Here is a 13,067-nt window from a genome sequence, read left to right on the forward strand (position 1 = left end):
CAGCATCTTCTGTACAGTGGGCCCCCTCCGATTAGGTTACCCGTGTCCTAGTTCTCTGGTCGGCAAGATGCCCACAAAATGGCGAACTAAACTGGCTAAACATCACTGCTCTGGACTGGTACTTGACTGAAACATGTAACACAGCTTTCCAGGTTTAGGTAGTGGGATCTTCATGGGATATCCTCCCTGAGAGAAGTCTGGGAGCAAAAACATATCATGTCTTTTTAACAGCACACTGTAGAGTTTGGGCCACACAGGTCCCAATTCTACAGGTACCTACATCTAAGAAATGCCTTATCCAAATACAGAGAGGAGCTAGGTGAGGTCTCAGACTATAGTCAAGCTAGTGATGGAACCCTTCGGTTGAAAGGATATATTGCAACTTTACAGGTCCCCAATACTAAACACCCGTGACCAACTTGTGGGAATAAGAGTTGCTTGGGAGCAACAGATGGACGAGCCGGGATATGACGCGTGGCAGAAGGCCAAGATGGCATCTAGGATACTGCCGATACCTTTCAAATCTGAGATTTATCCAGTTTAATTATTTCCATAGAACCTATCTCAATCCCAGAAAGGATCTGAAAGATGGACAGAGGGTACAGCCCGGTCTGTGTTCATTGTAAAGAAGCAACAGGAACCTTCTTTCAAGCTATCTGGGAATGTCCTTCTATCCTGTGATCTGGTGGGGATATAGGATATCCTGGCAGAAAGCATAGGTATGCTGCCCAGTCCAGACCCTAAGGTGGTGATTCTGGGAAGTACGGAAGGTTCGTTGAATACGAGGGTGCCGACAGCACTGCCTGGGGTGGGCTTCGTGGGTGCAAACGAGACACAGCCTGCTGTTGGTAAAGCTAAAGCCCCCCTAAATTGGAAGATTAGAATGGACGCATGAACTACTGTGCAGCTGCTGAATGCACAATATGTGCATGGAGGGGATACAAAGCTAAGCATACAAAATATGAGAACAATGGCTTACCAACCAGTCAGTTTGGTAATTGAATATATGTTTCAATGTATGTGTGGTCACTGGAAACCTGTAATAGACGTAAGGAGATTTGGTTCTGACATTAGAGTCTATGTTCTATATTTTGTAGTTAAAATGTTGAGGACTAGTTCCTGGTGTGCCTAGAGTTGACTTGCCCCTGCCTTCGTAATGAAAGGGGTGATTATTGTATGTTCAAGAGTTTGGACATATCATAGTTAAGAATTATATAATGGTTATGCCATTATAAATAAGCACTGCATGCCACACAACATGCAGTTGGGGGTTTAACTATCCTTAGGATAAACTGCTTACAATGCAATGCTTTCAGTGAAGTACAAGGTTTTGCAAGGAGTCTTTCTGTTTTGAAAGTTTTTTTAAACAGAGCTCAAACGGTCCTCTACTTCCACCGATTGGAAACCGGTAACCTTGGTTTTCTCTTGGTGGGGGCGGGGTGTGGTGATAAAGGCAGCAGATACTAGTTTGGGAAGTATATATTCTCTAGTTTTTCACTATTTTTGGTACAAGAAAATCATAGGTTTGTTTGTTGTCCTTTTTGGGTTGGTTAATTCTATGAGCAATATTAAACATTTCTTTAGATAATTCAGGGGTTCACCAAATGCTCATCGCTGACGTCTGGCTGAGGCCTTAAATTACGGCAAATGACCTAAAATCGGTAATGTCAGATAGAAAGATACAGGCAGTGGATGTTTGCAACATAACTGTCAATTACCCTGAAATAAGGAGGATATGAACAAAAGTTGTCATGTTTTAAGCAACGTTATTGAAGAAGGAAAACAAGTATGCACAGTCTATTCATGTAGTAGTATTTTTATGAGGGTGCTGGACGTCAACACTTCCTCTAGATATACACAATGAACTTGAAGGTCATTTTTTGTGTTGTCACTCACTGCAGCTGATTCTACAGAACAGGATGAATTTCAAATTAGGTTTAATTTCCAACACAATGTCAAAGATATACTTGGAAAGCAATAGTACAATAAAGAATCTTAAAACAAATCAGTAAGACTAAGCTTAAATAAAATGCTTACATTGAAGAGTATGAGCACAAATGTAACAAGGACAGGACTCCTACCAGAGAGAGCAGTTTACATTTGCTTCAATTACAAACAAAAACCTGTAGGAAAGAATGATGAAACACAGCTACAATTACAACTACAAAGTTAAAATTGGCTTACAAACATAGAAAAACTCACCTCGTAATTAAACAGTATTTTTCCTTAGAAAATATACTGGCAACAAATATTTACAGTATCTCGGTGAAAAAAGAAATCACATTTTTTCGATATGGCACAATCCTTTATCAGAAATAAGTTTCAAATTCAATTTTTCATTTCATTTTTACAAGAATCCTGCAAGCGGTCTTTTATGAAAAAAATAAAATCTCTTAAAAATTCGTTTTTCAACAAATGTAAACTAGAAATTCCTGAATATTACCAGTTTTTATTTTGAGTGGCTTAGTAGTTTGGTGCCTGTAATGAAAACGGGTTTTAGTAGCAGTGGCAAAACGGAGATATTGGGTTTGTCTGAAGTCCCACTTGTCACATAACTCTTAATATTAGAGTTCAAGGCGGAACCTGGCGACTAATGATAAGTGATCCGAAGAAATGGTTTCATTGGGAAGTCCATTAACAGTCCAAAGATCATGTTCTGTTAGAAGTGACAGTCTGCCAAGAAGTTTCAAGCCCCTGCGTTGCACTGTAGTTCCTATGAAGTAAGATTGTAAAACAAAGTTACAACAAAACCGATCTATATATGTATATATAATAACAAATAAAAACAAAACAACTTTAACAAATATTAGAACGCTCATCAAAGGGTTCCACAACGGATACCATGTTATTTATACCAATGTTGTATTAATTCTTAGAAAATGGTTACCAAAAAAAGCATTCTGGCGCTGAAGTCAAAATTACTACAGTAAACGGGAAAAGGTGGGAATGCAGCTTCATTCAAAGAGGAAGGTTTCTGACTGTTTTCTAAAAAGAAGATACTGTTCAATCACTTTAAGAGAACATGGAATGTCATTCCAAAGCTTGACAGTGAGCCGACTGAAAGCTCGGCCACCACACCGTGTTCTTTTTAAAGGGGGCAATGCCAGATGATTATCGGTCATTGAGTGTAGAATGCAGGAGTCCTGGTTCAACAAACGTACCCTTCAAGTACCACCAATATACACATAACATTAACATCTATATTAGATAAAAATTTAAAAAAAAACACATAACAGCGTTTTTAAAGTGGAGCAATCTACATTTAGTATTCAGTGGAGAAGTGTGGCTCAATGGTTAGAGCGGCAGACCCTGATGCAGAGGTCTAGCCCGGGACCAGGGTTCAATTTCCCGCCTCGGCGGGTCTTGGGCTCAAAATTCCACGGACCTGATAATTCTCGCGTCGGTGCCTATTCCAATCATGGAGTCCCACTCTGCAAATCTGGGCAATAGCTTGCTTAATCTCCACAACAGCCCCCACAACGCTAAGGATGCCTGGCCTCCACCTTGGGGGTGCCCAGGAGTGGACACCTCACAGGGAAAGCCAGGATGGGTTCCACAGCGGTATTCGTACAAGCGCCTTGAGACCCTTGCGGGTGAGTAGTGCGCTATACAAGTATCAATTTACATTACATTTACATTACATTTGGCTCAGTGTACAAGTTTGCGTGCTACTCCTCTTTTAGGCATTATAACATTTGCCCCACTGGAATCAAGCTAGCCTGGCCTGTGAGTGGTGTTACCCCGAAACCGGTCCCAGGATGCTTGTTCCCGTTTCAGGGAAGACCTGGCTTGGCAGTTCGGGCTGGACTGTTCCCATGAGGCACAGGGTCAAGACTGATTTGCATATAGTTGAATCTAAACTGAGGTGGCAAAGTGAGCTAAAGAATGATGGATTCAACCCAGATCTGTGACTGGTGTGAGTGTCTGAAAAGCTCCAGCATTCCGTCCATCATCTCCTTGTGTTTGCATTATAACATTTACCAGTCAACAAGTGTGCGTCATTCTGGCAGCCAAACATCCCTCCACAAAATCGGTAAACGCCTGCAGGTGGAACAAATTTGTGGCATGGTGCACAGCAAAGGCTGTGGATCCCCTTTCTGCCCCTCTTTCAGAGGCTCTCCTCTTTCTTCTTTCTCTTGCCCAGCAGGGCTCTGCTTTGGGCACTCTGAAGGGCTACCTCCCGGCCATTTCCGCTTTCTTAAGGCTACCTGATCAGCCCTCTTGGTTCAAGTCCCCGGTTGTACATAGGTTTTTGAAGGGCATCACTCATATGTTTCCTCCAGTTCCTTTCATGATGCCTCAGTGGGACTTGAACCTTGTTCTCACTTTTCTGATGTGCGCTCCCTTTGGAAACTGGGATGTCACCACCAGGCCTAGGGGATCAAGGTATTCCTACCCAGCCTCCTTCTCTTTTTTTAATGTTTTTGTTTGGGATTCGGCTGAGTCCGAGGCCCAAGATGGCTGCCAACACTTTCTGGTTGCAGTGTTGGCAGCCAATCAGATCTTTGCACGAGATCGGTATAATTCTAGGAGGGCTCATGCTTATATATATATATAAAAATGTGGTTTTCCTTTAATATCTGCAAAAATACTGAATTGATTTATACCAAATAACAAACAAGCATTTACAATGCAACGTTCTCGCCTTTGCAAAAGTTAGAGCTATTGGCATTGTAAATGACAACATTTTTATTTATGTGTTGGTTTTGAAAACAGATACATTCATGGCATTGTCATTTACAATGACAATAGCTTAATCTCTCGCAAATGCGAGACCTATTGTATTTGCACACACACACACACACACACACACACACACACACACACACAGAGAGCCACACACACACAGTCACACACAGAGCCACACACACGCACAGAGCCACACTCACACACACAGAGCCACACACACACACAGAGCCACACACACACACAGAGCCACACACACACACAGAGCCACGCACACACACGCACACACACACACACACACACGCACGCACACACACACAGAAAGCCACACACACATACACACACACCCACGCCAGTACGTATCTGCTCTGGAGAATGACATAGCTAGGGATTGCAGACTACAAGGAAATACAAACCTATAGCGAAAGTAGTACTTACAGGATAATTCTACATATGAGAAAAAACGCGTCCCGTTCATTGACATGAAATGTGCGGGAACGTAAGTTATTCGGGGTAGGTAACGTAGGTTAAACTTGCATTACCATCAAATAAACAGCCTACACCATGCTACTCGTGGCTTTTTAGACAGCATACATTTAATTCAGAGACTTGCAAATCCGATTTAAATAAACAACAAACTTCAAAAACCCCACCAGTTGAGCAGATCCTGATCTTATGAGATTATTTCATGAGGGTTGCCTTTAGTCTAAGTTTGGGCCATACAACAGCACATATATACACTTTGTTTAATAAATAAGATTCAGCTATGTTTTCCAAAACAACTGAGATGTCTCACCTGGTCCAGTCTATGCATAACTTACATTAATTATTAACAGTGAGCGCCTGTCCACTTTTAACTACCAACATTCATCACTTCACACTTAATGCTTTGTCAGTCCTCAACAACCCCACCTCTCAATCGGCACCAAGCCCACACATTGCCACCTACCACGCACTGCACCTACACTTATCACCAACCATATGCTAACAGTCCAATCACCATCACTTAAGTAGACTTCTAAGCAGATTTGTCAGTGCCAACTTCCGGTATCTTATGCCAATGTTCTTCACGTTAACCATCTATTACTAAGTAACATACCCATCTGACACTCGCTGCAATTGCCCTTAAAGCCTAAATCAACAAACACTTGCACATAACATATTCTAGCTAGGCTGCATGCACATTTGTGACCTCAAAACTGCAAGGTCCCCTGCACCCACAGGTCAAGACTACGAGGGCACCTGCACCCACAAGACTACGAGGGCACCTGCACCCACAAGACTGCCAGGGCCCCTTTTACCCACAAGTCACGATTGCAAGGACCCTTTTACCCACAAGTCATGAATGCCTGGGCCCCTGCACCCACAAGTCACAACTGCCTGGGAGCCGGCACCCACAAGTCACAACTGCCTGGGACCCTGCACCCACAAGTTAAGATTACAGGGGCCCCTTCACCTACAAGTCACAGACTGCTTGGGCCCCTGCACCTGCAAACCACGACTGACAGATTCTCGGTCCACCGCCTGACAGGCCAGCAGCACCCGGCGCGCAGGCCACCCTCCACCACTCTCTCGTGTCACTCACTGCCGGGGCAGCTGCAGGGCGGGCACCCCCCACCTCTGAAAGGCACCGGCCACGAACACGCTGTTCTTGCCGAGGCAGCGAAGGTAGAAGTTTGGCTCCTGGAAGAAGAGCTGCAGGTGGCGGCCAGAGATGAAGCTCGAGTGGCCCATGTTCACGTCCACCGAGCCCTGCAAAAAGTTGCGGCCTACAGTGACGGCCGGCTGCCACATGAGAAATTTCAGTCCGCGACCCTCCAGGCGGGCCAGGGTCGGGCCCTCTCACAACCCGACGGGCTAAAGTGTCCTCCCCGGCCTTGGCCATGGTCGGTGCTGGGGAAGCGGCGGCGGAACTGCTGTTGCTGACGGGTCCCCTGGGCGGGTTGAGCCGAGAAGGGGAGGCAGCGGCCCAGCCGTGTCACAGACAGGAGGAGGCCGGACCCCGGCGCTCCTCGTCCGGAGGCGGCAGCAAAAACCAGGCCTGGATCCTGCCACGGGGATCTGGTGCCGCCTCCGGCGCACACCAAAACAGAAACAGCACATGCACAGGAGACGACTGGGCGCAAAGCCGGCACCCAGTCACTCGCGATGTTGTAAAAAGTGTAAACACTCGAGCTGCAGCGGAGCAAAAAGAAGCACATTACAACAGGATTCTTTAGTTAGAAACAATCACAGACACAAACAAAAGAGGCATTGGCAAATGTAACATGTTTTTAAATGCAACATTGCAGTCTTATACATAACAAGCGCTGACTTTTGTCTTTTAGCCCTGTCCCTTTCAGACTGGGTGCCCAGACTTCCTGCTGTGGTAAAAGGTTCCTTATCTTCTTTATGGGACAATCTGGACCCATAAAGAAGATAAGAAACCTTTTACGCCAGCAGGAAGTCAAGGAACCCAATCTGAAAAGGACGGGGCTAAAAGAGACAGAAGAACGTCACTAGGACCTCTTCTCCAATGGCTGGCCACCGTTTTGCATGAACGGTGACGCCAGCCAATGGAAAAGAGAGGAGGGGTTTAACCCCGCTAGTGAAACTCTCCCTACATCATTAAATATCGCCAGCTCGAATGCGCATGTGCGGTCTTTCGCAGGCCGAGACCTAAAAAGGCTCTTTCTGGCCCAGAGCTAGCTTTCTGCCAAATTTGGTGTAATTCTAATCAGGGGTTCAGGCCGTAGTCATGTCAAAAATCTCTATGGGAATTAACATAGGAAACCCACTTTTTTTTTTAACTGCCCCCCCCCCCCCTTTTCTCGGCCCCCACTTGATGGATCACCCTAATAAAACTGTCCATGCACAACTAGACTGAAAAGGACACTTTTGTAGCAAAATCTGTTGAAGATTCATCAAACAGCGCCAAAGATATAAGCAAGATAAAAAAAGCATTTCCTATGGAAACTGAGTCCTAACTAAAATTATATATATATATATATATATACATATATATATATATATATATACACACATATATACACATACATACATATACACACACACATTTTTATATATTGAAGCGCATGCCCTACTAGAATCATACCGATCTCGTGCAAAGATCTGATTGGCTGCCAACGCTGCAACCAGAAAGTGTTGCCAGCCATCTTGGGCCTCGAACTCAGCAGAGTCCCAAACAAACACATAAAAAAACAGAGAAGGCGGCTGGGTAGAAATACCTTGACCCCCTAGGCCTGGTGGTGGCGTCTCTTAGGGACCCCGCCAGGGTCAAAAGACTTTTTTTTTTTTTTAAATGCAAAGATTTGCAAATTCCTGTGAAAATGTAAATTTTAAAAAGTGCAATCTCGCGCTTGTTTAAGCATCGGCCCTCGGGTCGGCTTATTTATATAGATAATATGGGGGGCACAAGCGGAGCCTCTCCCCATTGCCGATATGGGCCCAGGGGACCACCACCTCCCTTGGACAAGGGCAAACATAAAATGTAAAGGAGGGAGGGCCGTGCCGCCCCCCCTCTGTAGGCCGTTCACAGCTCCGGGGACCACCACCTACCCGAAGCAGGGCCAATACAATTTTTACATTTACAAATTCAATAAAGCGATCACTCAGAGGTTTTGCATTTCACTAGAAGTTGGTTTTAATCCAGGTAACGCGTTTCGCTTGCACAGCAAGCTTGGTCACACACTGTATTGTGGGTAAAGACTTGCAATACATAGGAAGTACTGCTATGTGGGACTTGCTGTACAGGAGGTCTTGTTGGCTTCTAAGGTCCCTCAGCAGCCAAAGGGACTTCATCCCCCTAACCAGCAGCACATTAGGAGGAGCAATTGCAGTGCTGCAGAAAGGGGGCAGGGGACTCCAGCATCGTGCCAGTAGCCTTTTTACTTTTTATTTTTACATTCTAAAGGAAGAGAGGGCATGTGGGCCCTCCCTTCCCTGGGCCATATTTGGTCCTGGGGACCCCATCCCTCAGAGCCAGGCATTTTTAGAAAGGGGGGGGGGGCACGCGGACACCCTCCCATGGCAGATTACAGCCCCAGGACCCCATCCCCCCGGGGCCTGCCGTTTCTTAAAGAGGAAGAGGTGCAGCGTAGCCCCTCTACTCTGGGATGATTTTAACCCTGGGGACTCCATCCCCGAGGCCTGTCCTTTATTTTTTATTAAACACGGAAGGGAACCACGCCGCCCCCTTCAGGGCTGATTTTGTCCCCAAGGACCCAACACCCAGGGCCTGGCCACACTACTGGGTGCCTAGGGCACCCAGTTGCTCACGGTGGGGACCACGGGGGAGCATGAAGGCCGCCGCGGTCCCTGCTGGCTCCCCGTATCATGCGGGAGCCAGCATTGCTTTTGGACAGAGGGAGCTGCTAACATGCAGCTCTCTCCGTCCAAAAGAAATTCTGCTCCGCTTTGAACAAGCGAGAGCATTTTTAATGGGGAATGTGGCGTGCCCCCCGCATTCATTTCTTATTTAGCCCCATGGCGGTGCAGTCCCTGGGGCTGATGGGTCCCTGTGCTCCCTACCCATTAATAAAAGTTAAAGTCCCAGGGAGGTGGAAGCCCAGGGGGGGCGGTGGTCCCTGGGGTTAAATTAAACTCTAGGAGGGGGAGCCTAAGCATGGCCTCCCACTTCACATCAAAGCCTCATTTCAGCCACTCCAATCCATGCAATCACAGATTGTATTCCGAGGAACCCAAAGGGCTGACGTTTGCAATCATCAAGGAATGTGTCAATCTAAGCGTCTCTGGTCACCAGAAGCCGTATAAAAAGAAGCGTCCGGGGACAGTAAGGGCAGGTGTGCCATTTGCTTGCGCCAATGGGACACTTTGGGATTACAGAATGGGTTGCAGACACCAGAGCTGCCACTTCTGTAAAATAGATTAGGTATGTGCAAAATAGGCACAAGGAGGGAATCCCTTTTGGGAGTGTGGCCCTAAGCAAATGCAGGAATCTTGTGCTGCTTTCACCACATCATATTACAGCCACGTACAATGACATAGATGTCATGAGGCATACTAACTGCACTACCTACAAGTGGCACAGTGTACCCACAAAGCTGCTACAAAGAAGACTGGTAAGAATGGGTGTCAAGTGGGGGCGGAGCTTGCTCGGAGACGAAATGGCCGCCTGAGCTCTGAGCTCTCCCGAGGCATCACTCTATTCATCAAATATCCTGCAGCTAACGAGGCTGCTGTTTCCCCGTATATAGCTTCTGGGCAGCGAGTTGGAGTCCGGAGCAGTCTGGCAGGATCTAGCTGACGATCGGAGTGCTGGCGGCTCAGCTCGGATTGCGGCTAGACTCGTGGCGGCTAGGCTGCGGATCCCCAGCCCACAGTAGCGAAACGGCCGAGCAACGTCTCTGGATTTGCGGCCTGGCGGCTCTTGGAGGTGGCGGTCGGGAACTGGAGGTCGGGAGCGCAGTGGCGCAAATAGTGAGTGCCCAGACGAGTGAAAGTACGAGGCGTGAGGACGGGACAGGACTACGCTGCTCCTCCCTGGAGGGCTGTATGGACCTCTGATGGTGCAATGGTGAGCGGGGCAAAGCGGTGAGGCCTGAGGACCCACACGTGGAGGGAATATGGCGGACTGCGAGGTAGCTTGGTGAGAGGCGGTGAGTGTGGTGCTGCCCTTCAGACCTTGTTGGGACAGAGGCGCATGCAGATACCCTGTCTTGGCCCTGGTGTGCCCCATGTGGATTGGGGTCTGGCTGCCTGCAAGGAAATATCAGCTCCACGAGGAATAGAGGGGTCGGGATCGACATAGCCCGGCGTGAAGAAGGGTGTTCCACATGAAACATGATTCTGTGAGAGCAGTTTACAGTCCAAGCTGACAGGACAGCTGCGCTGGACCTCCCAAGGGGATTGATTACGCGGAGGCCGTACTGGGCCCTACTTAGCACATATAGGACAGGCTTACTATCTGCTTGGCTGCCCACGCCCTGACCGGCTGGTGAGAAAGGGGGTGCTACGCTTAAGGGGGTCTGTGCCTGGAGCCTTGGGATTGTGGCCTTCTTATTGGACGTGTAGGAGAAGCAATTGGGAGGCGAAGACTGAGCCGCAGCGGGTCTGGACTGGCAGCCTGGGTAAGGGTGACAGGACTCAGACGAAATTGACCTTTGAACAAAAGCGGGCGAAATCTCAGGACCCCGCCACAGACAGGGTGTCCAGGGGGGCATCACAGTCCCAAGATGAGGAGGAGCCTGATATTCGGAGCATGCTGAGAACCATGGAGAAGTCCCTGCAGGGCGGAATCACGTCTCTAGGCGCGAAAATGGATGCCTTGACCTACCGTATGGATAGGATGGGGGAGCGCCTGGATAAACAAGCGGAACGACTGGACATGTCGGAGAGGCGCCTAACGGAGGTGGAAGAGGCGCACACTACTTAGGATGCCGACCACAAACAGCTGGGAAAGTTCCTGAGAGTATTACAAGATAAGACTGAAGACATCGAGGCGCGTTCTCGGCGCTGTAACCTGCGTCTGGGTAGGCCTACCGGAGACGACGGCTACGGGAAATATGGAACAGTTCATGGAAAAGTTGCTGGTGACATTGCTGGGCGATAATGTCTTCTCGGCTATGTTTGTGGTAGAGAGAGCTCACAGAGCCCTGGGTCCTAGGCCGGCGCTGCGCCGCGCCCGATCATCGCAAAATTACTCAACTATCGGGACCGGGATGCTGCTCTGAGGGTTGCTAGGGAGAAGAAGGTTCGGAGTTGGCTCTGTATCCTGACTTTACTGCTAGAGTCCAAGAAGCACGCAGACACTTTGTACCGCTCAAGCGACAGTTGCGTGACATGGGAGTGGATTATGCAATGCTGTACCCGGCAAAACTCCGAGTCAATCGACAGGGCAGATTGCACATTTTCACTGATCCTTCAGTTTTTGCAAAAAGCCATAAAGAACTGCGGTACAAAAGGGGGTGGTGATGGACGGAGCATCTGAACCAATCAAACACTCACACCCAGTCAAAAGATCTGGGTTTGACCCATCACCGTTCTTTAGCCCACTCTGCCATAAAGAACTGGGCAAAAGAGCGGGGGCCCGGCCTGGAGCAGAACAGACGGGAGGACACGGAGGAGTCAGCGCTGGATAAGCAGGACTAAGTGGCTATGGCTGGTAGCTATAAGAGTGCTGAGTGCCATAGGGGGTGGCAGGGCGGGATAGCTGGCATCTTCAGGGAGAATGTCCATGTGTAAGACTGCACAAATACATCGGAAATTGTTGCAAATAAGATGACTTATGAATGGTGCAGTGGGGAAGATGGGGGCACCGGGGATTAGTCTTGCTTCTATTGACCCTGTGAGCCGGGGTGATAGATACTTTGGTAAAGTTGAAGCTGCACGGGCACGATGTGGTGGAGGACATGCCTGACCTAGGCGAGGGTACAAAGTTTGCATAACCGTGATATTATTCTTCGTTTTGTTACATAGCGTGCGGGGAACAGTTATGCTGAGTTTTTGAGGTACGGTTTGCAGAGCGATAAGCTGCATATATATGGTTATGATGTCTGGGGTGGGCTGGCACTGGGTATCTTAGTTGTAACCAGTTGGTTTTCGTTATCATCAGAGAGCCACCTCCGCTTGCGAGTCCCTGGCACTGCTCTATTTACCTTCTTCATGTTGGTGGAGGGTAAGGGGGGTATGAGGGATGGGGGACTGGACTGGGGACTCATGCGGCCATGTTGGGGGGGATGTCTGCTGTGGGTGGGGGGGGGTGTTACAGGGGAAGCGGTACATGGGTGGGTCTTGTTCGAAGTGGGTTGTTTTGTACGCAGTTAATGCATGCTTGGATGGCACTTTCATATTGTGGCTGTGAGATTGTGTCGTATGGCATAGTCGATGACACGTGACACGACTGACTCCTATGAGTGTGAGGGCAGGTTGCGGGTAACTGTCCTGGAATGTTAGGGGGTTGAATGACCATCGAAAAATGTGTAAGGTCCTGAATTATTTCTATAGACATAAGGTGGACCTGGCTATTCTACAGGAGACACACCTCCCCAACACCAGTCCTATGCTCAAGCTGAGGGCGCTCGAGGGTAGCATAAATGCGGCGGGGTTTACCACTCATGCAAGGGAGGTGTTGAGTTGGGCCAACCCTAGGTCGTCGATTGCTCTTTAAATGCTCTGAGAGGATTCGGATGGAAGGTATGTTATGTCAAGGTGTAGTGGGTGGGGAGTGGATTTTTTGCTAGTAAATGTCTATGGGCCTAATTATGACTGTCCTGAGTTTTTGGGTGACTTAGCTAGGATTGTATCCCAGTATGGCGATACTCGGATACTGTGGGGAGGGGACTTTAATGTAGTCAGGAACCCAGAGCTAGACCGTTCAGCGGGACCGCCCAAGACAACCTGCTGCAGCTGCGAGGAAAATA

General features: G+C 48.1%; 1 protein-coding gene across 7 annotated transcripts in view; it reads right to left on the minus strand.

Annotated features, from left to right (window-relative positions):
• Positions 1 to 1,800: 1,800 nt before the first annotated feature.
• The window catches only part of ANGEL2 (angel homolog 2), a 427,641-nt gene continuing 416,374 nt past the window's right edge, over positions 1,801 to 13,067 (minus strand). For all 7 annotated transcript variants that reach the window (XM_078649760.1, XM_078649759.1, XM_078649764.1 and 4 more), the window contains one exon: positions 1,801 to 2,713. In XM_078649760.1, the coding sequence (XP_078505886.1) occupies positions 2,565 to 2,713 (149 nt within the window). In that variant the 3' untranslated portion in view covers positions 1,801 to 2,564. The remainder of the gene's footprint in view (positions 2,714 to 13,067) is intronic.

Source organism: Lissotriton helveticus, chromosome 6, assembly GCF_964261635.1.
Source record: "Lissotriton helveticus chromosome 6, aLisHel1.1, whole genome shotgun sequence".
Taxonomy (NCBI): Eukaryota; Metazoa; Chordata; class Amphibia; order Caudata; family Salamandridae; genus Lissotriton; species Lissotriton helveticus.